Source organism: Scyliorhinus torazame, chromosome 11 (genome assembly GCF_047496885.1).
Source record: "Scyliorhinus torazame isolate Kashiwa2021f chromosome 11, sScyTor2.1, whole genome shotgun sequence".
In the NCBI taxonomy this organism is placed as follows: Eukaryota; Metazoa; Chordata; class Chondrichthyes; order Carcharhiniformes; family Scyliorhinidae; genus Scyliorhinus; species Scyliorhinus torazame.
In genome coordinates this window covers 62,416,592-62,440,999 of record NC_092717.1, presented here as the reverse complement: position 1 = coordinate 62,440,999, position 24,408 = coordinate 62,416,592, and the positions used below count along the sequence as shown (strand labels likewise).

General features: G+C 48.8%; 1 protein-coding gene across 3 annotated transcripts in view; it reads right to left on the bottom strand.

Moving 5' to 3' along the window:
- Positions 1-24,408, bottom strand: part of itprid1 (ITPR interacting domain containing 1) — a 302,950-nt gene that overhangs the window by 210,449 nt on the left and 68,093 nt on the right. For 2 of the 3 annotated variants that reach the window (XM_072467364.1, XM_072467365.1), the window contains exons 3-4: positions 22,015-22,063; positions 16,291-16,334 (exon numbers count right to left, since the gene is read on the bottom strand). In XM_072467364.1, the coding sequence (XP_072323465.1) occupies positions 16,291-16,334; positions 22,015-22,063 (93 nt within the window). The remainder of the gene's footprint in view (positions 1-16,290; positions 16,335-22,014; positions 22,064-24,408) is intronic. The other variant, XM_072467366.1, reaches the window with a different exon arrangement.

Here is a 24,408-nt window from a genome sequence, read left to right as displayed (position 1 = left end):
ATTTGATACCTGGCGACTCTGAAAGCAATGTAAGATCAATATCTAGACCTTATTGAATGCCATATTTATAGCGAGTAAAAAAGGCAACAGTTATTGGCGACTCTTGACAGGATTCGACCCAGAAGTGATTTTGTCACTCCGACAGAACCCACAAAATGTTTGAATTAGAAACCCAATTGGAAAAGTGAAAGAAACCACAAGCGTAAGACCAGTATCAATCAAACCTCCAAGATTCGGAAGTGTGTACCTTACATGCGTACTAACAGGGATATAAGGTAACCTCGATAGATTTTGTTGCGTGAAACTTTCGGGAGTTGTGTGAACCGGAAAATAGCTGAAGCCGTACCCGCTGTTTGCATCACCGCTTTATTCCCCCCTGTCCCAAATTCACGGTAGAGATACAGAGATTACGGTAGAGATGGCAATGAAGGCAATGGAACGCCTTGTGTGCCCACAGGAACCCGAGGCCGCAGCGACTAGTAGAGAAAGCAGTGTCCCATATGGGAAGAGGAAATTAAGAAGTACCTAAAGGGGAAAGGATGCCCCTTTTGGTCTGAGTTTTGTACAAAGGAAGAGACAGGTCCTGGTAGTATAGGACAAACTTGGTGGGATAATCTGACCAGGATCCATAAAAAGTGTTCGTAAGCCGAAGGCAATCGTGTCCTGTTTGGCACAATTGCGAGGCACAGAGGAGGTCATGAGGACGCTCCGTAAGCAGCTGGAGGAGAAGGAGAGAAGTAGAGAGGGAGATATTAGTGAAAGCGAGAGATTAAATGAGCAGCTCCGGGAGCAGCGAGCGGCGAAGGACAAGGAAATGGATGATGTCAAGAGGGCACATCAATCTTGTCTCGCCCACCTTAGCAGCTTCCAAATTCAGTATGATAAGGCCTACCAGGACACACAACATGTTGTATTGGTAAGAGAAGAAACAGAGAACCAGGTACAACAATTGAGGAAACAGTGTGATGATTTGAAGGCAGCTCTCCGAGCACTCCACAGTTCCACCACGGAACAGAGGCAGAGTTCGGTGGATCATGCCAAGTGCAGGCAGCAAATTGCAAAGTTGTAATCCCTGCTATCTGTTCAAAATGGGTTCAGAGACACCTTTGGCCCACAGCTAGATCAGGAAGATGGCCCCGATTGGCAGGAACTCAGTGACACAGCCCAACGGTACGTGAGTGAGACCAAGAATTAGAATAGAGCCCCCCAGGCCCCGAAAAGAAAAGCACCCGCATCACCGACTGCACAGGCAGCACCCAACCCAATGCACCCCATCACCACACAGCGCAGGGTCACCACGGAAGACCAACCCGATTATGTGTACACCACCCCATTAACCATCACCCAGTTAAGGGATGCCCGTGATAAGATAGAGACTTTCCACCCCACATCAGATCCACACCACTTTTTTGAACTAGTGAAGCAACTGACCCTCATGTACGGTTTAGACGAAAAGGAAGAGGTAAAGCATATAGTTATGTGCCTTGACCCGTCAGTTAGTTCAGCCCTTCCCGATCCACAAAATGTAGGAGGAGGTAGCCTCCAAGAGATGAAAACAGCCATTTTAGACGCCATTGGCTATAATAGCGGAGATCCGGTAGAAGGACTCAACTGGTGCAGACAGAAAATGGGAGAGCATCCAACAGCGTTTGCTGGACGCCTCTGGATCCACTTTACTTCAGTATTTGGTGAGTTAGCCCGTGCCGGTTTATCAGCAGACAATACGGCCAAATGGACCCGCACTCTAGTATCCCATGCCACAGAGGCAGGACAGAAGGCATGTGCCAGTTACGACCCCTCAGACCCAGCACACAATGAAGTGTGGGTTCTGAAACGCTTATCGAGAGCTTGGGAACAGTCCGTACAGAGAAAGACAGAGCAGGAGAGAGTAGACGCCACAATGAATCCAGTAAGGGCACACCAAGATGCCGCATGGGTAAATGAAGGCAGAAGTAGCACGCAGCAGTCTCAAGCGCAGGAATGTTAGAATTGCGGACAGAAAGGACATTGTGCACGAGAACGTCAAGCCCCCCCCCCCGAAGCAGCAACAGAATCAGCACACAAACGCGCCCCCCCCCGCCCCCCCCAGAAACAATGCTAGACCCATCCACAGTGTCAGCGCCCGAGCAGATAATTCGGCCATGAATGGCACAGATTGACGGTGTTGTGGTGTTGGGTGTTCTAACACACAGAAGAGCCAACACAGTTGCATATGGTACAACGCTTGTTTATTTAAACTCACTATTTACAACTTGGTCTTTGCACTCTGCACGTGGGGGGCTCCCTGCTTGTGGTGTTTCAACAGCTCTTTCATGCTTCCTTCTCCCCAGACCTACTGCCCTCCAGGTGTCGTGCTCGTGCTTTTTATGTGGTTGGTGTTCTTGTCTGTGATTGGTTGTGGTGTTGTGTACTCTGATTTGCCTGTTAGTGTGTCCATCATGATGTGTGTGTTTGAATATCATGACATCCCCCCTTTTTACAAAGATATGTGCCTACGTGGTAATAAATATGATCGTGACGTGAGTGCATCTAAGAGTGTGTGTGTGTCGTGTGCAGCATGTGTCTATGACGGAACTATGTACATGGGGCGATGTCGAGTGCGTCACATGAATCCAGTTGTACCATAACATAACAGAAATGCGAACGAGAGAAGAAGAAAAAAAATTTTGAACAGTTGTCCAGTCAGACGACATCTGGAACGATAAACAACAACAGGTTATCATGTAAAATTGTCCAACTTATTAAACATATGAACTGTATTATAAGTCCATTCTAATGGGTTTGCGACGAATTCGGGTTGACCGCCTTAAGGGTGGATCAAGAACCACCGGCTGCTGTGCAGGCATGGCCATGGGTGGCGATGGAAAGGGCGTGATGTGCGGCAGCTCCACAAAGTCATCCTCGGAAGCCTGTTGAGGATCTGGCGTGTTGTGTGGCTGTGAACGTGGAAGTCGGCGAAGGGCGCGCCGATTGCGGCGACGCACGGAACCATCCGGCATGCGAACCAGGAACGAGCGGGGAGCCACTTGTCGGAGGACTTCGGCCGGTGCTGACCAGCCACCATACGGTTGATGGACGCGTACTTTGTCTCCGGAGGACAGGGGGGGCAGGTCCGTCGCTCGTGTGTCGTACCGACCTTTCTGGCGATCACGCTGCAGTTGCATGTCCCGAAGAACCGCCTCATGGTCTGTTGTCGGTGCCAGGACGGAAGGTACCGTCGTCCTGAGGGAGCGACCCATTAGTAGCTGCGCTGGCGAGAGGCCCGTGGATAACGGGGCCGATCGATAGGCCAGCAAGGCAAGGTTAAAGTCCGATCCGGCATCAGCCGCCTTGCACAGGAGCCGCTTTGCGATGTGGACACCCTTTTCAGCCTTCCCGTTCGATTGTGGATGCAGAGGGCTGGATGTCACATGAGTGAAACCATATGCTGCGGCAAAGGACGACCATTCACGGCTGGCAAAACAAGGTCCATTGTCTGACATGACAGTCCTTGGAATGCCATGGCGAGCAAACGTTTCCTTGCAGGCCCCAATGACTGCGGACGACGTCAGATCATGGAGAGGCATGACTTCCGGGTAGTTTGAGAAGTAGTCTATAATAACAATGTAATCTCTGCCGAGCGCGTGAAATAGGTCAACACCCACCTTCGCCCAGGGGGACGTCACCATCTCGTGTGGTAGAAGTGTTTCCGGAGGTTGCGCCGGCTGAAACCTCTGACAGGTTGTGCAGTTGAGCACCATGTTGGCTATGTCTTCATTAATACCCGGCCAATATACCGCCGCCCGGGCCCTTCGTCTGCATTTTTCGACACCCAAGTGGCCTTCGTGTAGTTGACGAAGAATCATCTGGCGCACACTGTGTGGAATGACGATCCTATGCGATTTCATAAGGACCCCGTCTATATTGGTGAGATCATCTCGCACATTATAAAACTGGGGGCACTGCCCTTTTAGCCACCCTTCCGTCATGTGGCGCATCACTCGCTGCAGCAGAGGGTCAGTCGCCGTCTCTGCGCGTATGTGGGCCAGACAAGGATCATCAGCTGGCATATTTGCTGCTGTCAGAGTCACGTGTGCCTCAATTTGACGCACGAACCCCTCCGCATCTGGTGGTGTGCTCACTGCTCGGGAAAGAGTGTCCGCCACTATGAGTTCCTTCCCCGGAGTGTAGATCAGTTCAAAATCGTACCTCCTGAGTTTGAGTAAGATGCGCTGGAGGCGAGGAGTCATGTCGTTCAGGTCTTTGTTAATGATGTTGACCAGGGGGCGGTGGTCAGTTTCGACCGTGAATCGTGGCAGGCCATACACATAGTCGTGGAACTTGTCCAGTCCAGTTAACAAGCCCAGGCATTCTTTTTCGATTTGCGCGTAGCGCTGTTCGGTAGGGGTCATGGCTCGTGAGGCATACGCAACCGGGGCCCATGATGACGTGCTGTCTTTTTGCAGGAGTACCGCTCCAATACCAGATTGGCTGGCGTCTGTTGAGATCTTTGTAGGGCGAGTCGCGTCAAAGAAGGCCAGCACTGGTGCCGTGACCAGTTTGTGCTTGAGCTCCTCCCATTCCTGCTGATGCGACTGGTGCCAGTTGAATTCCGTCGATTTTTTTACGAGATGGCGCATGTTTGTTGTATGAGAAGCCAGGTTGGGAATGAACTTCCCAAGGAAGTTGACCATGCCCAGGAATCTTAAGACAGCCTTCTTGTCAGCCGGTCGTGGCATGGCTGTGATGGCGCTAACCTTGTCTGCATCGGGACGGACCCCGGACCTTGAGATGTGGTCCCCGAGGAATTTCAGCTCCGTCTGGCCGAAAGCACACTTCGCACGGTTGAGACGCAGGCCATTTTGCCGTATGCGGGTGAAGACACGTCGAAGACGATGCATGTGTTCCTGCGGAGTGGTGGACCAAATGATGATATCGTCCACATATACACGTACCCCTTCGATGCCTTCCATCATCTGCTCCATAATGCGGTGGAATACTTCAGATGCCGAAATGATGCCGAATGGCATCCGGTTGTAGCAGAATCTGCCAAAAGGGGTGTTGAATGTGCATAGTCTTCGGCTGGCCGGGTCCAGTTGGATCTGCCAGAATCCTTTGGACGCATCCAATTTAGTGAATATGTTGGCTCGCGCCATCTCGCTGGTGAGGTCTTCTCGTTTCGGGATGGGATAGTGTTCCCGCATGATGTTGTTGTTCAGATCTTTTGGATCTATACATATACGGAGCTCGCCAGAGGGCTTCTTTACACAGACCATGGAGCTGACCCATGGCGTGGGCTCCGTGACCTTGGATAGGACCCCTTGGTCCTGAAGAATCTGCAGTTGTGCCTTGAGGCGGTCTTTGAGAGGCGCAGGAACCCTGCGAGGTGCGTGAACGACAGGGATGGCGTCCGGTCTGAGTCGAATCTTGTACGTGTGTGGCAATGTCCCCATGCCTTCAAAAACCTCCTGGTTGTGAGCGAGGAGGGAATGGAGATTCGCGTGGAACTCAGCATCCGGGAAGTCGGATATCTCATCTGGAGAGAGAGACATGATGCGCTGTACCAGGTGAAGGACCTTACACGCTTGTGCGCCCAGTAACGAGTCCTTTGATGAGCCCACAACTTCGAAGGGGAGTGTGGCCGTGTACCTCTTGTGAGTCACCTGTAGCTGGCAAGATCCTACGGACGGGATAACGTTCCCGTTATAGTCAACCATCTTAAGCCGGGATGGTGTGATGAGTGGTTTGACCTTCATGGCCTGGACTGCAGAGTAAGCAATCAGGTTGGCGGATGCGCCGGTGTCCAGACGGAAGGCGACGCGCGATCGGTTGACCGTCAGGGTGGCACACCACTCATCGTCTGGATTGATGGCATTGACCTTGTTGACATCAATGACGGCAACTCTGAAGTCATCCTGGTCATCTGCATCACTTAACTGGAAGTCTTGATGCGTGGGCTGGACGGTCCTGACTCGTGTGCGAGGTTGTCGAGGATGCGCCGGATCCATGGGTTGAGCCGCACGACAGCGGGCTGCGTAGTGGCCTATCATGGCACATCTGTTGCACTGTTGGTATTTTGCAGGACATTGCCCTTTTAAGTGTAGACCTCCACACTTGCTGCACGTCATGACGTCACGGCGTTCGTTGCGCCACTGCGCATGCGCAGTGCGATCTTGCGGTGGGCGCGCCTGCGCAGTGCGTCCCTCGTTGTGGCCGTTATTCTTGGCGCGCACCTGCGCGGGAGACCGCGAAAAGCGCGGGAAGCGGCCGCTGTCGTCCGGGCCGTGGGGCGGGAAGAAATCGACGGCCTGGATGCGTTCAACGTCGTGGGCGGCCTGGCTTGCCGATTCGACGGCTGGGGACCCCCTCCGTGCCAACTCGGACGCCTGAAATCGGGCAAAACGGCAGGTAGCATTTTCATGGAGGACACAGGCTTCCACAGCAGACGCTAAGGTGAGGCTCTTTATTTTAAGAAGCTGCTGGCGTAGGCCACTGGAGGCAACGCCAAAAACAATCTGGTCCCTGATCATGGACTCTGTGGTGGTGCCGTAACCGCAGGACTGCGCCAGAATCCGGAGGTGCGTCAAAAAGGGTTGAAAAAGCTCCTCCTTACCTTGCAGGCGTTGCTGAAAGATGTATCTTTCGAAAGTTTCGTTTACTTCAGTTTGAAAGTGCTGGTCCAGTTTGAGGATGACCGTGTCATATTTGGCCTGGTTTTCGCCTTCCTCGAACACCAGTGAATTAAAGACATCATTTGGGTGGGGGCCTGCGTAGAAGAGGAGCATTGCAATCTTCGAATCATCCGAGACATTCTGTTTTTCGGTGGCACGGATGTACAGGTCAAATCGCTGCCTGTAGAGCTTCCAGTTGGTGCCTAGGTTCCCCGTGACTTGCATCGGCTGCGGTTTGCCGGTGTGGTCCATGTCCAGAATGGCAGGTTGGTAGGCAGGTATCGATCCACTCCTGTACCATGTGGTGTTGGGTGTTCTAACACACAGAAGAGCCAACACAGTTGCATATGGTACAACGCTTGTTTATTTAAACTCACTATTTACAACTTGGTCTTTGCACTCTGCACGTGGGGGGCTCCCTGCTTGTGGTGTTTCAACAGCTCTTTCATGCTTCCTTCTCCCCAGACCTACTGCCCTCCAGGTGTCGTGCTCGTGCTTTTTATGTGGTTGGTGTTCTTGTCTGTGATTGGTTGTGGTGTTGTGTACTCTGATTTGCCTGTTAGTGTGTCCATCATGATGTGTGTGTTTGAATATCATGACAGGTGTTTGGGCTCCCCAACTTGGGTCTGCGATACCCTTTCGTATAAGTCCGGAAGACCGGTGGTTGCAGGCACAGTCCGAGGACACCCCGTAGAGTTCCTTTGGGATACAGGAGGGTCCCGAACCACGTTAAACTCCACCGTCATGTACCAGAGAGAGATATGGCCCACTACGGACACCATTACCCTTAGTGGCTTTACAGGTCACATCCAGCAGGGACACATCACAGCCCTTGTGGACGTACAGAGTGGCAATATTAAAACAAAACACTCGGTCGTTTTAATAGATTTACCCCAGGCAGCAGAACAAATCCTAGGCATAGATTTCATGAGTGCACACAATCTTTCATTCGACCCAGTCAACAAATGTATATGGAAAATGGCTAGAGCAGCACGAGCCCCCGCCACACTCACAGTAGGAGATTATGACCCTAGAATCAGCTCTGTAGGAGAGTACTCGTTTGATCCACAAACCATTACCACAGACAACACGGTTAGAGTAGTCTTGAAAAGACATAAAGTAGCATTTGCCCAGCACAAGCACGACTGCGGCAAAATCCCAGGAGTGGTTAACATTACAGGTCCCAATCCTAAGCCCCAGAAACAATACGGCTTCCCCAGCAAGCCGAGGGAGAGATAGCCTAGGTAATCCAAAGTTTATTAAACCAAGGAGTGACCCGTAGCATCGACGAATAATGCCCCGATTTGGCCAGTAAGAAAACCAGATGGTTCATGGCGACTGACTAACGACTACACGGAATTGAACAAAGTGACCCCCCTAGCAGCCCCCACCATTGCCACAAGTCCCGAGATCATGTTAAATAGGACACCTGTCAAAATTTTTCACAGTATTGGATATTAGCAATGGCGTTTGGTCCATACCACTGGACAAAGCATGCCAGTATGTGGTGTTCACCACTGTTGTATTATATTGTATATATGGGTTTTACGGTAAGGCCCCTGTACTACAGGTACGGGGGTAGATCCCTGCCTGCTGGCTCCGCCCAGGAGGCAGAGTATAAATGTGTGTGCTCTCCGAACAGCAGCCATTTCATAAGCTGCTGTAGGAGGCCACACATCTCTGTGTAATAAAGCCTCGATTGCTTCTACTCTCGTCTCGTCGTAAGATTTTTCAGTGATGGACCTCCGCATCAAGCCGGATCGCCTCCAGCTGCATCCTCAAGCAGACAACGCCAAAAAGGACTTCCAACATTGGCTGGCTTGTTTTGAAGCATACATCGGGTCTGCGCCAGACCCAATCTCAGAAGTACAGATGCTCCAGATTCTGTACATGCGGCTGAGCTCCAACGTTTTTCCCCTCGTCCAGGACGCGTCTACCTACGCAGAGGCCATGGCGCTACTGAAGGAGAATTACGTTCAGCAGACCTAGAAGATACATCTCCTATCCATGCAGCACCAACTTCCCGGTGAGTCTGTGGAAGATTTCTGCCGTGCACTGCTCGCCCTGGTGAGAGACTGTGACTGCTGGGCCGTTTCGACCACTGAACATGCAAACCTGCTAATGAGAGACGCGTTTGTTACGGGCATAGGGTCTGACTACATCCAGCAGCGCCTCTTAGAAGGGGCCACGCTTGACCTCACGGCGACCAAGAAACTAGCGCTCTCGCTCACGGTCACCTCCCGCAACGTACAGGCTTATGACCCGACCGTACGCCCACCGCCCCAGTGCATCATGGACCCCGCCAGCGGCCAACCCCATCGTGGACCCCATCAGCGACCGCCCTCAGCCAATCCCACACCTGCGCCGCGCGGCAGCCAACCAACCTCGGGGGACCCAAGTGCTACTTCTGCGGACAGACAAAACACCGCCGGCAGCGCTGCCCGGAGCGGAGTGCGCTCTGTAAGGCCTGTGGCAAGAAGGGACATTTCGCTGCAGTGTGCCAGGCCCGCTTAATCGCCGCTGTTGTCCTGGCACACCCCACGTGCAGCCAGTGGGCGCTGTCATCTTCCTCTCCTCAGGCCTCGTGCGGCCCATGGGCGCCGCCATCTTGCTCCACTCACAACACGTGCCGCCCCTGGGTGCTGCCATCTTGCTTGCCTCAGAACCAATGGGCACCGCCATCTTGCCTGCCCCAGGACACGTGTGGCCCGCGGGCGCTGCCATTTTGCCTGCCCCAGGACATGTGCGGCCCGTGGGCACCGCCTTCTTACCCGCCTCAGGACCCCTGCCCATCGGGCACCTCATCGGGCTGCTCATCGGCTGCAACCGCTGACGACCTGCCACGTCTCGCCTCGGTCACGATCGACCAGTCTCGACCTCACAACCTCGCGACCGCTTCGACAAAGGTGAAGGTCGACGGGCACGAGATATCCTCCCCTTTCTCCCACCCTGGGATGAAGAGGATTTCGACACTCTCCCGGAGTCACCGAAGACCAAGCCGACGCCTGAGTCGCCACCAGCACTGCGACGCTCTCAACGACAGATCAAGGCGCCCGATGTCTAAATTTGTAACCTTCTCTGTAATTTTAAAACCAATCTGTATGTATATAGTTTTCCACCAGTCCCGCTGGACTCATTTTTAACAGGGGGTGAATGTGGTAGTCACCACTGTTGTATTATATTGTATATATGGGTATTACGGTAAGGCCCCTGTACTACATTCTATTCTCGTCTCGTCGTAATTGATAGTGCATCACAGTATAAATTTGCGTTCACTTTCCAGGGACAGCAGTAGATGTGGACGTGCCTTCCACACGGCTTCAACAACTCCCCCTCCATCTTTCACAGACAATTGGCAAACAGCTTATCTAAATTTTCCCGCCCTGAATGCCTTGTTCAGTATGTGGACGACTTGCTCCTACAGACGGACACCAAAGAAGAGCATATTTCACTTCTTTCCTAATTATTAGGACTACTCACAACAATTGGGTGCAAAATTAACCCCAAGAAAGCCCAAATCCTCCAGGAAAAAGTCACTTATTTAGGTACAGTCATCACGCATGGGAAGCGTGGGATGGAACAAAAACGCATAGATTCCATTGTAAAATTGCCCTTGCCCCAAAATGTTACAGCACTCCAGTCAGTTTTAGGACTGGTTGGATATTGTAGAAACCACAGAGACAGTTTCGCCACAAAACCAGCCCCACTTTACGAGCTCCTAAAGAAACAGGCCCCATGGAAATGGCTTCCACAGAACACGGATGCCCTGGATGCATTGAAACGCGCCCTAATCACAGCCCCCGCTTTGCAGGCCCCAGATCTACACTCCCCATACGCGATAGAGGTAGCGACCACCGACCGAACCCTTTCGGCCGTACTCCTGCAGGAAAGGCACGATCGTTTAGGACCCGTAGCCTATGCCTCTCGAGTCTTAGATCCAGTGGAATAGGGATTTTCAGCCTGCAAAAGGCACCTGTTAGCAGTTTTCTGGGCGGTACAGTACTTCTCGTACATAACCGGACTCAACCCAGTGACCATTTTGACCGAGTACACCCCGACACAGCTTTTATTGGACAGCAGACTAAAAGATGACACAGTAAGCCAAATTCGAGCAGCGCGATGGACTCTACCCCTACAAGGACGCGACATAGAACATAGAACAGTACAGCACAGAACAGGCTATTCGGCCCTCGATGTTGTGCCGAGCATTGTCCGAAATCAAGATCCAGCTATCCCACTCCCTGTCATTCTGATGTGCTCCATGTGCCTATCCAATAACCGCTTGAAAGTTCCTAAAGTGTCCGACTCCACTATCACAGTAGGCAGTCATTCCACACCCTAACCACTCTCTGAGTAAAGAACCACCTCGGATATCCCTCCTATATCTCCCACCCTGAATCTTATAGTTATGCCCCCTTGTAACAGCTACATCCACCCGAGGAAATAGTCTCTGAACACCCACTATATCTATCCCCCTCATCGTCTTATAAACCTCTATTAAGTCGCCTCTCATCCTCCTCCGCTCCAAAGAGAAAAGCCCTAGCTCCCTCAACCTTTCCTCATAAGACCTATCCTGCAAACCAGGCAGCATCCTGGTAAATCTCCTTTGCACCCTTTCCAATGCTTCCACATACTTCTTATAGTGAGGTGACTAGAACTGCACACAATAATCCAAATGTGGTCTCACCAGGGTCTCGTACAGTTGCAGCATAACCCCACGGCTCTTAAACTCAAGCCCTTTGTTATTAAACGCTAACACACTATAGGCCTTCTTCACGGCTCTATCCACTTGAGTGGCAACCTTCAGAGATCTGTGGGCATGAACCCCAAGATCTCTCTGTTCCTCCACGTTCCTCAGAACACTGCCGTTGACCCTGTAATCCGCATTCAAATTTTTCCTACCAAAATGAATAACCTCGCACTTATTAGGGTTAAACTCCATCTGCCATTTTTCAGCCCAGCTCTATCATCCTATCAATGTCTCTTTGCAGCCTACAACAGCCCTCCACCTCATCCACTACGCCACCAATCTTGATGTCATCAGCAAATTTACTGACCCACCCTTCAGCCCCCTCCTCCAAGTCATTGATAAAAATCACAAACAGCAGAGGACCCAGCACTGATGTCTGTGGTACACCGCTGGTACCTGGTCTCCAGTCTGAACATTTTCCATTCCATCTCTGTCTTCTATGTGATAGCCAGTTACTTATCCAATTGGCCAAATTTCCCTCTATCCCACACCTCCTTACTTTCTTCATAAGCCAACCATGGGGAACCTTATCAAACGCCTTACTAAAATCCATGTATATGACATCAACTGCTCTACCTTCATCTCCACACTTAGTTACCTCCTCAAAGAATGCAATCAAATTTGTGAGGCAAGACTTACCCTTCACGAATCCATGTTGACTATCCCGGATTCAGCTGCATCTTTCCAAATGGTCATAAATCCTATCCTTCAGGACCTTTTCCATTAACTTAACGACCACCGAAGTAAGACTAACCGGCCTATAATGACCAGGGTCATTCCTATTCCCTTTCTTGAACAGAGGAACAAGATTCACCACTCTCCAGTCCTCTGGCACTATCCCCGTGGACAGTGAGGACCCAAAGATCAAAGCCAAAGGCTCTGCAATCTCATCCCTTGCCTCCCAAAGAATCCTTGGATATATCCCATCTGGCCCAGGGGACTTGTCGACCCTAAGGGTTTTCAAAATTGCTAATACATCCTTCCTCAGAACATCTACCTTCTCCAGCCTACCCACCTGTATCACACTCTCATCCTCAAAAACATGGCCCCTCTCCTTGGTAAAAGTGTTCATTCAATGCCTCTCCTATTTCCTCTGACTCCATGCACAAGTTCCCACTACTGTCCTTGACCGGCCCTAACCTCACCCTGGTCATTCTTTTATTTCTCACATAAGAGTAAAAAGCCTTGGGGGTTTCCTTGATCCGACCCGCGAAGGACTTCTCACGCCCCCTCCTAGCTCTGCCAAGCCCTTTTTTTTAGCTCATTCCTTGCTACCTTGTAACCCTCAGGCCACCCAACTGAACCTTGTTTTCTCATCCTTACAAACGCTTCCTTTTTCCTCTTGACAAGACATTCAACCTCTTTTGTGAACCATGGTTCCCTCACACGGCCATTTCCTCCCTGCCTGACAGGGATATACCTATCAAGGACACGCAGTATTTTTTCCTTGAACAAGCTCCACTTTTCATTTGTGCCTTTCCCTGACAGTTTCTGTTCCCATCTTATACTCCCTAATTCTTGCCTAATCGCATCATAATTATCCCTCCCCTAATTAGAAACCTTGCTCTGCCATATGGCCCTATCCCTCTCCATTGCAATAGTGAAAGACACCGAATTGTGGTCACTATCTCCAAAGTGCTCTCGCACAAACAAATCTAACAGTTGGCCCGGTTAATTACCCAGTACCAAATCCAATGTGGCCCCCCCTCTTGTCGGCCTATCCACATATTATGTCAGGAAACCCTCCTGCACACACTGTACAAAAACTGCCCCATCCGAACTGTTCGACCTCTAGAGGTTCCAATCAATATTTGGAAAGTTAAAGTCACCCATGACAACTACCCTATCCATAATCTGTTTTGCAATTTCTTCCTCCACTCTCTATTACTATTTGGAGGCCTATAGAAATCTCCTAACAATGTGACCGCTCCTTTCCTATTTCTAACTTCGGCCCATATTACCTCAGTAGGCAGATTCCCTTCGAACTGCCTTTCTGCAGCCGTTAAACTATCCTTGATTAACAATGCTACTCCTCCACCTCTTTTACCACCTTCCCTACTCTTACTGAAACATCTATACCTCAGAACTTCCAACAACCATTCTTGTCCCTGTTCTAACCATGTCTCCATAATGGCCACAACATCGTAGTCCCAAGTACCAATCCACGCTCCAAGTTCACCTACCTTATTCCGGATGCTCCTTGCATTGAAATAGACACACTTCAACCCATTTTTCTGTCTGCTGGTACACTCCTGCGACCTTGATACCCTCCTCAGTACCTCACTGCTCTCAACACTGGCTTCTGGACTACAGCTCGTTTTCCCAGCCCCCTGACAAATTAGTTTAAACCCGCCCGAAGAGCCGTCGCAAATTTCCCTCCCAGGATATTGGTGCCCCTCTGGTTCAGGTGCAAACCGTCCTGTCTGTACAGGTCCCACCTTCCCCAGAATGTGCTTTAATTATCCACAGAACTGAATCCCTCCTTCCTACACCATCCCTGCAGCCACGTGTATATCTGCACTCTCTCCCTGTTCCTCACCTCGCTAGCACGTGGCACCGGCAACAAACCAGAGATGACAACATGGTTTGTCCTCGCTCTCAGCTTCCACCCTAGCTCCCTAAATTCCTGTTTTAAATCCCCGTCCCTTCTCTTACCTATGTCGTTGGTACCGATGTGTATCACGACGTGTGACTGTACCCTCTCCCCCTTAAGGATTCTGAAAACACGGTCCGAGACGTCATGGACCCTGGCACCCGGGAGGCAACATACCATCCGCGAGTCTCTTTCGTTGTCACAGAACCTGTCCCTCTAACTATCGAGTCCCCAATAACTATTGCTCTCCTGCTCTCCCTCCTTCCCTTCTGTGCCACATGGACGGACTCAGTGGAGGAAGAAATTGCAAAACAGTTCACAGTGGCTTACCCCTGGTAGGTCGTCCCCCTCAACAGTATCCAAAGCGGTATACTTGTTACTGAGGTGAATGACCACGTTTCTGATTTAAAGATGCCATTAGTTGTGCACTCTTTTTTACCCGCCACTTTCTCGGGTCTAGCTCTCAGTCATCGGCTTTTATGCTATCTCACTGGTCTTGTAGATTTAATGGCATCTGCGAATTTTAAATCGCTTTCCCTCAGCAATCGTTTGCATAATTTATCACATTGTAAACCGTATACAATTTGGTCTTCTATCAATGAATCATGGAGGTCTGCAAAATTGCAGGACTGCGTTTTGAGACGTAGATCCGTGACAAAACAGTCAAATGTTTCGCCCGTGTTTTGCAGTCTCATCCTCAAGACATAGTGCTCGAAGGTTTTGTCCTTTTGCGGATGGCAACAGTTGTCGAACTGCTCGATTGTATTGGAGTAGCTATTCTTGTCTTCCTCCGAAGTGAACTGAAAAGTATTATATAGATCAATTGCTTGGGGACCAACTTCTGTCATTAGGAGTGCTATTTTTCTCTCGTCTGAAGCTTCTTGGAGACCAAGAGCGTGCACTTAAAAAGTGAACTGCTGCTTGAAGGTACACCAGTTCGCATCTACATAACAGTTGTGAGCAGTTGGCTGGCCGTCTTCAATGTTTCCATTTCGCTTTGATGATCTTGGTCGTATTTCATTTCACAGCCGTTTTTTTTTTTTCGAATCTCCGCTTGTTCTCGTGTCTTCTCGACGTACCTAACTTTCCCCAAATGTTCTCTTTCAACATCCACTCCAAGGTACCATGTAATGTTCTTTCATTGGGTTGATGTGGAATCTCAATACTGCCGTGTGAACAAAGAACTTTATTTTATAAATATTTTGAACACTAACTTACACTAAGATACTACAGAGGTACACTAATTTGCGACTGCTATCGACTCTTTACAAACAACTTCTGGTGCATCTGGGTCCCGGGACTCTGCAGTCACCCCACCTGCTGGTCGGATGCTAGAACTACAACAGTAAAACATAAAACCTATAATACACATGCAGATGATGATTTACTCATATTATAAACAGATGATAGTCCACCTATCATCACAAGTTCAACTTCCTCATTCACACAGCAAGGGTGGGTGGCCAGTTAAACATCCGCATTCACACAGCGAGGGTGGCCAGTTAAATTTCCACATTATTTTTATTGCTAATTGGATTTTTGAAACTCATGTTAAAATATCACCCAACCACATTGTAATTTTAAGACAGTAAAACAAATTGCATTTGTTTGATTGCCTTCTGCCATCTCCAGTGAAGCTGGAAAATTCTTGGGCACATTTCCGAAGAGCTTTTATAGCCAATAACATGGAGAAGCAATTAACAGTGCATTCTGCTCCAGTGTTAGAAAATGGTGTTTGAAACACTTCTGTGGTAACACTTTAAATGGTTACTGTTGAAAATGAAAGCTTTGTGACTGTCTTTCTGTAGATTTTGGGATAGTCAGTTTCAGCCTCGCTGGCAGGGATGGTGCTGCACCTGGTTTTACCAGTGTCAAATTACAGAAAAGGTGAAAGAAAAATCACAAACATTGCTCCCAATTGTTACACAGTATGCGTTTGTCTGTGAACTCTTCCAGGAACAAATTGTCTGATAAGCTGATAAATGAAGAATGATTATTTGAGCAAGATACAAACTTTCAAATAAGTTATCTGCTTTTGGAGGATAGTGTTGTGTGCAAGATATTTCCTACAACCTGCTTCTGATGTGTGAAACTCCACATTTGTCACACACATGTGGATAACGCACTAAACAGGCTGTTTATGTTGGTACTGAAATGGAGGCAAATTAACTTGTGATGAATTATTAATAATTATCATTCATGTGTGCATAACATGTGGTTCAAATTCATTAGCAAAGCACCAAAGTCTTAAACATTTATGAAACTCTCAATAATAATTCCTGGTTTATGATCATTACCTGTTCTCTGTGGGCTCTGAGGCCTGTGTTCATTTGCATGTAACCTGTAAAGCAACAGGCACATTAAATTATTGCAAACAGCTGCCACACCCAGTCATTAAGTTTATTCCAGGAATTAAACACAACCTTTGATGCAATAGTTTGATATCGGAGGGAGGATGGAGCTCTCAAACATGGAGCAATCAAATTGCTAATTTAATCCTTACAGTGCTGAAAGCTTTGGGGACTTAGGTGTCCCGTTGGCGGTCAGGTTTCCAACAAAAAAATCAATAGCTGAATTCCCTTCATGCTCTCTTCACTCTGCTGTCATAACTTTACCAAAAGTGCGGCACAGACCTTGTCCCAGGAAATTCCTGGAGAGGTGCAGCTCAGCGAGCGAGGTCAACTGACGTTTTTTATCCCAACTTTCCAATCTTCTTATTTTTTTGCACCTTAAATTGCTGGGAAATGGTGAAGCCAGCCATACATCTGTGTGACAAATTCAATGGTTTATCTCATAGGTCTACCAAATTTAAAGAAAGAGAAAGCGACACAGAGAATAACGGAATGAACTAGGGGTGAATTAATTAAAGACGGAAATAGAGGGGCGAGATTCTCTGACCCACCGCCGGGTCGGAGAATCGCCGGGGGCTGGCGTGAATCCCGCCCCCGCCGGTTGCCGAAGTCTCCGGCACCGGAGATTTGGCGGGGGCGGGAATCGCGCCGCGCCGGTTGGCGGGCCCCCCCCCCCGCGCGATTCTCCGGCCTGGATGGGCCGAAGTCCCGCCGCTAAAATGCCTGTCCCGCCGGCGTAAATTAAACCACCTACCTTACCGGCGGGACAAGGCGGCGCGGGCGGGCTCCGGGGTCCTGGGGGGGGCACGGGGCGATCTGGCCCCGGGGGGTGCCCCCACGGTGGCCTGGCCCGCGATCAGGGCCCACCGATCCGCGGGCGGACCAGTGCCGTGGGGGCACTCTTTTTCTTCCGCCTCCGCCATGGTCTCCACCATGGCGGAGGCAGAAGAGACTCCCTCCACCGCACATGCGTGGGAAGCTGTCAGAGGCCGCTGACGCTCCCGCGCATGCGCCGCCCGGAGATGTCATTTCCGCGCCAGCTGGCGGGGCACCAAAGGCCTTTTCCGCCAGCTGGCGGGGCGGAAATTCGTCCAGCGCCGACCTAGCCCATCAAGGTTGGGGCTCGGCTCCCAAAGATGCGGAGCATTCCGCACCTTTGGGGCGGCGCGATGCCCGTCTGATTTGCGCTGTTTTGGGCGCCAGTCGGCGGACATCGCGCCGTTTCCGGAGAATTTCGCCCCTGATTGTGAAAAAAAATTATTTTTAAAATTAACATATTAGAAATCTCTCAGATCAATTTACTACTTATGGGAGTGAGCCACCAGAGCTTCTATATGAGCAAGGTTGCGTTTCATTTCAAGGTCAAAATTTATATCAGGAGCCTTACTGCATAACATACTCCCCCTAAATTCCTGTGACAAGATTCATTCACATGCTTGGCACAAAGCCAACAAAGCAGAGGTTCACGGTGACATCCTATTCTTGCAAAATCGAAGAGGGGTAAAAAGCATCCAGCAATTTGTGGTGACACACTTGGTTGCTTGCTCGCCGCTTATTGAATATCTTATGCAGTAGGAATTACAGATACGGTGAACTCTCCATTATCTGTCCAGCAATGTTTAGAGCCTTGTTGACGGGCATTGGAAGAAATCTTTGCAATAGACTGAAACCAGCTCTAAGGAAAGTGCTGCTGACACATGAGGAAACATGTTCTGATATCCCTTTTACATACAGATTGATTGTATCCCTGACTAAAAGTGGATTGGAGATTTTCTGCTTCATATACTTACATATCTCCAAGTGCTTAATTTGTCAACTTAGGGTAGGACTACAGTGGCAAGTCTCCCCTTGGCCTCCTGTTTGGTGCTAGTGATTTGATCGTGGATGTGGAGAATCAGCATTGATGTGTTGGGTACTCTGCTACACAGACAAACCAACACGGTTGCGAATGGTACAACTCAGTTTTATTGCTAACATTTATTTACAGTGGTAAACTGGTTACTGAGGTTCGATCATAACCCAAGAATCTGTGGACCTATTCCTAATACTATCTTGTAGTGGCACTCAGCACATGGTGGATGTCTGAGTGGCTTGCTGTGAGCTCTGTGCCCTGAGCTGTCTCCTGCTGGAATGCTCAGGAAGTGTTGTGTTCCCTGTTTTGTACTGTGTGTGATCTTGCCTGTGATTGGCTGCGGTGTTGTGTGTGTGTTGATTGGTCCGTTGATCTGTCCATCAGTATGTATGTGCTATGATGTTTACCTGAATATCATGACAAGTATTAAAAATAACCAGCTGCACAGAAATAGATACCCGAGATCGCCTGCAGTGTGCTGTGTTCCCAGGCAAATAATTTATTGTTTTGTACAATAGGGTGAATTGAAAAACAAAATCAGACAACAGATGAGGCAGTGACATTTTTTTAAAAATCCAACTACGGAGGATGGGGGAGACAGTCTCAGACGATTAGATGCTGCACTCTTTACCTCTGGGATCTGGGTCAAGTTCAATCTAATCCAGATTGATCGTAATATGTCACACAAAAAGGCCATAGAATGATTGGTATGGGAAATGGATGAATGATTGGTATGGGAAATGGATAAATGTTTCACGGCTGCATTTTGTTCTAAAGCAACAGTTGTTTGTTTTAATAATATTAATAATACTCTTTATTGGTGTCACAAATTGGTGTAATTAACCCTGCAATGAAGTTACTGTGAAAATCCCCCAATCGCCACATTCCGGCGCCTGTTCGGATACATGTAGGGAGAATTCAGAATGCCCAATTCACCTAACAGCACGTCTTTCGGGTCTTGGTGGGAGCAAACCGGAGCACCCGGAGGAAACCCACGCACACACGGGGTGAACGTGCAGACTCCGCACAGACAGTTACCCAAGCCGAGAATTGAACCTGGGACGCTGGAGCTGTGAAACCACAGTGTTAGCATGCTGCCCACCCAAACCCATCCAAAGAATACAATAATAACAAGAGTAATGATCCCAGTGGAGGTCCATGCCTCCCTGCAAATGGACAAAGCCCCCATCTTCTGCTCAGATCCAATGTACACAGTTTGATGAACATCGGCAATATCATATTGGCCTAAGCAGCCAAATTAAATCACAGCAAAAATGAGTCGATGGTTTTTTGAGAACCGGGCTAACCAATCTTTTGTCTTCTCCACAGTCAGATCAGGAGAGCTGAAGATGCGGAGAATACAGTACGGAGGGGCGAGAGCGAGCACCAATCACTGGGAAGAGTGCACAGCTGAAGTAAAACAGAAGCAAGGAATGTGGGGGTAATGTTCAGTCTCAAAGGTGGACAAGAACCTGGTCATCTAGTGGAGCTGCAGACGGATGTATGTGTGCCCCATACATCCAACCACAGCAACCAAGAGGTTGGGAGGGTTGTTAGTGGAGTGCAGGGAACCGTCTGGATTCCTCCATGCGGCTTTCAAGTGAAGGAGTTGTGGAACTAGCTGAGGATTTCTTCCAGAGAGTTAGCAGGGACTTGATGGGCTGAATGGCCTCCTGCACTGTAACCATTGGCAATGCTATGTCATCAAGTTTGAACACCAAAGTGCGTGTTTGATATCAAAGTTCACCAGCTGGAAACCAGCTTGATTGAAGCCTCCAGAGTGTGGATCCACGTCCAAAGGAGATTGCAGGACAACGTAGATCAGTCCCAGGTTGTGGGCTTGGTAGTTGAAGGCAAGAATGGGGTCAGAGACCTCAGAGGAAAGGTTGGGGGGAGGATTGGAAGGGAGTGGAGGGGCTGTATCTGATATCATACACGCTGGGTCCAGCAGCTAAATGGAAAGATACTTAACTCATGAATCTGACTGTCCTCTGCCAGGTTTTCTGAGGATCAGTCAGACTTGCCGCCTTTCTTGAAGATGGTCACGATTAAGGTGCCTTTGAAATCTCCTGGCATGTCCTTCTCCTTCAAGATAAGAGAAATGAGGCCAAGTATTCACACCAACTGTGCTTCTCTGCCATGTTTTAATGATTCAGTGAGGACTCCATCTGCTCATGATGCCTTGTTGGTCTTTAGCTGTTGGGTGGCCTTTTCCATCTCTTGCTGGGTTGGGGTTTTGCCGAGTTGGGGGGCCATGGAAAGTTTCCTGCAGAGTCTCTGGTAAGGACTCTTCGTAGTGCTCCTTCCAACAGGCACTGACTGCCTCTCTGTTCTTGGTCAGCGGCGGGGTGGGACCTTGACTGCTTGGGCCATAGGTAGTCTTGATTACACAAAAGAAACTTCAAACATTGTGGCTGTCGGACAGCTGCTGGATCTCCTGCATTTCTTCGCCCACCATCTATCTCTATCTTTAGGTCACCAGTTTTCTGCTGGACCTCAGCCTTCAGCTCTCTGTAGAGCTGCTATCTTGCTCTCGTTTTGGTTTGCTGTTTGAGGGTCAGAAAAGCCTTGTGCTTGCAGCTATCAACTCCTGGATCACCTAGTTCCTGATGCTGATGATGGCGGCATTGAGGGCAGACCAAGCGGTGTGGACTCTTGTGTCACTGGGAGTCATCAGGTTGACAGTGAGGCCCTGGCTGAATAGGGCTCTCTTATCAGGGTCTTTGAGAGATTCAACTTTGGTTTTTTTCACGGTATTGTTTCTTTTGCCATTGCTGCTTTGGGGCTACATTGATGTTGATCACAATCCAGATTAGACGGTTGTCCATCCAACAGTCTTCGGCTCCTGTCAGGGTGATAGGCATATCCTTGTGGTCCCTCTCTCGGACATTGACAGAGTCAAGCAGGTGCCAGTTCTTGGAATGAGGGTGTTGCCATGAGGCCTTGTACTTGTCTCTAGCAGAACAATGTGTTGGTTATTACAAGACTGTGTCCGAGGCATTTTATCAGGAGCAAGGTACTGTTGGTGTTGGATTTCCTACCTGCTCTCTGCCTATTACACCTCTCCAGGAGGTCTGTGTCCTTTCTAACACTGGCAGTGAAGTCGCCAAGGCGGATCAGCTTGCTGCTCGTTGGGACTTGAGCTAAGGATTGTTCAAGAATGGAGTAAAATTCTGCTTTGGACTCGTCTGTAGCTTCCAGTGAGAAATGTAGCACACTGGTTCTGGTGTGGGCTAAGCTGAAAGGTCATGAGGCATTCGTTTATCCCAAAAGGGACGCCTCTGAGATGGCCAACTAATTTGTTTTTAATGGCGAAGCCAATCCTGTGAAGATGGCACTCTTCTTCTGGTTTACCTTTCTAGAAGAAGGTATGACCACTCCTTGTTCCTGGAACTAGACTTTCCCTGCCCACCGGGTCTCACTGAAGACAGCAATGTCAATGTCGAAAGGTCTGAGCTCCCGGACCACACTAGCAGTACACCATTCTGATCTGTCTCTGTTGAGGTTGTCCATGAGAGTCCTGACATTCAAGGTCAGGGTGGCCTTTGCACAACAGCTGCCACAGGAGCTTGACGGAACAAAGCCTTGGTTCTAGGGAGATCCTAATGGTAATAATCACAGGGACTGAGAAGGAGCTAGCTCATAGAATCCCTGCAGTGCAGAAGAAGGCCATTTAGCCCATAAAGTCTGCACCGATCATGATCATTATTGTCAGGTAAAATAAAGAAAGTAAGAAATGACAAGAAAACGATAGTTCTCCTTGGACCCAATTGAAAGGCAGTCTTACAAATTCTAAGAAGTGAGAAATGATTACTCACGTGCAGCTCGTGTTCAGCCATTCTTGAACACTCTGTTGGTTGTAGTCTCCTTTGGGACCACAAGATCACAAGACAGATACAAATGAGGAAGACCATAATGCAATTTAGCTCAACCCTCCCTCCATAACAGCATCCGACTGTTTCTTCGGTGATTTTAGTTTTCATTTCCATGACTACCCAACCCAAAGACCCTTCCACAACTTGGTCACTCTTTGAATGCAGAATTTCATGGTAGCATTTTTAATGTTGTTTTTAAATAGTTTTGTTTGGCAATCTGTTGATGATGCAGTTAAAACAAACAGAAACCATTTGTTACATATCAGATTTTAATTTCCTAAGAACTTAGGAGCTTACCATGTTATAATATATCTGAGTTATACATTGTGATACTATCAATTCAGATAACAATGTAAGTAACTATGGAAACTGTGGTGCCTCAGGTCATACATTTTTAAAATTTCGCCCCCTGTTCAAAATTATTGACGTGCAGCCTTGATCAATGTACGCTGAAATTTATTTGGCAGAATTCAGCAGAGCATACCTGTGACTTTAATTATCAGTTTATTTTACTTCTAATTGAGTGCAACTGGTTTTTAAAATCTGCAGGATGCATTTCATCATTATTAAATTATCAAGTTGAAGTTATGCGACCATGGCCAGGATTTTCCAGTCCTGCTGTGGGAGATTCGGCTGCCCAGCCCATCCACTTTCAGCTGTGGGACTGGGAAGTCTTGGCGGTGGGTGGGACTGGAAAATCCAGGCCCATGTCCTATTTGAGATTGAAATCAGTTGTTTATTTCCAATTGATTGTTTCTCCAAATTTACTTCCCAGTTGCTGGGCGGGTTTTGGCTCTGCCCTCTTTTGCTACTGGAAATTAACATCTATAAACAACTTTCTTTATCTTTTGCTTTTCCCATGTTACAATGAGTCACCACAATCCTGGTTGAACATCTCATAGCAACCATCACCTTTTTTAAATTTGGCATGAGGTTTTACAACAAACTCTCCCAATTTAACCAGTGGGCAAGTACTGATGCACTGGCTGGTCTGCGCCATTGGCTGTGCTCTTTCACAGCCAACAACTCCTGAAGTGGGCTTTCTGCTTCAGAGGCAGGAGAGTTACCCACTAAGTCACTCTAGCTCCCTACTTACTTCTGTAGACAACAAGGTTGTAATTATATTTTCTCCCATACTAGGCAGCCGAGCTGGCATTGCCATGGTGTCTCGAAGGTGAGGAGTAGGAGGAAGCTTCGATTCAACTTAAGGAATCTGATAGGGAGAAGGATGAGGAGGATGATGAGGAGGATTCAGGAGGATGTTGAGGAGGGTGGAAGAGGATGATGAGGAGATGATGAGGAGAGCAGAGGAGAATGTCGAGGAGGGAGGCACAGTGGCACAGTGCTTAGCACTGCTGCCTCACAGCACCAGGGATCCTGATTCAATTCCGGCCTTGGGCGACAGTTGACTGACTGGCTGGGTGGAGTTTGCACTTTCTCCCCGTGTCTGCGTGAATTTCCTACGGGTACTCCCCTTTCCTCCCACAGTCCAATGATGTGCAGGTTAAGTAGATTGGCCATGCTAAATTGCCCCTTAGTGTCTAAGAGGTTAGATGGGGTTATTGGGTTACAGGGAATAGGCGGGGGACCTGACCTTAGGGAGGGTGCTCTTTCAGAGGGTGAGTGCAGACTCGATTGGTCGAATGGCCTTCTTCTGCACTGTTGGATTCTATGATTCTAGATTAAGGATTTAAGATCACCTCAACAGATTTGTTTCAATAGTTAGCAAGTAAAGGTAAGGTTTTGATAATTACAATTCTGGGTGTAAAGAAAACACCTTTGCAGAGTTTCACGATGATTGGATATTTAGCAACTGTCGAATAGTTCCATGTTACGTACTTTATAGTTGGGGTGTTAAGTTTTTCTTTATATTGGTGACAACAAGGATTTCACAGCAGCATTTCCGACTGCTGTGCCTTTCATTTATACCTTGGCATTGCCAAGCTGGCATTTTCTGCGCACATGCGATCGGGCCAGTGGTGCCCTGTGTGGGTGTTGTGGTGGTGCAAAGGGGTGCCAGGAACCCTCCCATATTTTGATTGTCACAGTGTGTTCAGGCGGGGGACTAGGGGGGGGTGAATGTCGGAAGTCGCTTCGGGGGCCTCGGAGATCGGAACACCAAATCTCATCCATACATTGGTAAGTTCCGGTGAGCAGTGCTCCCCACTGCACTCTAATAATAATAATTATTATTAGTGTCACAAATAGGCTTACAGTAACACTGCAATGAAGTTAGTGTGAAAATCCCCTAGTCGCCACACTACGATGCCTGTTCGGGTACACTAAGGGAGAATTCAGAATGTCCAATTCACCTAACAAGAACATCTTTCGGGACTT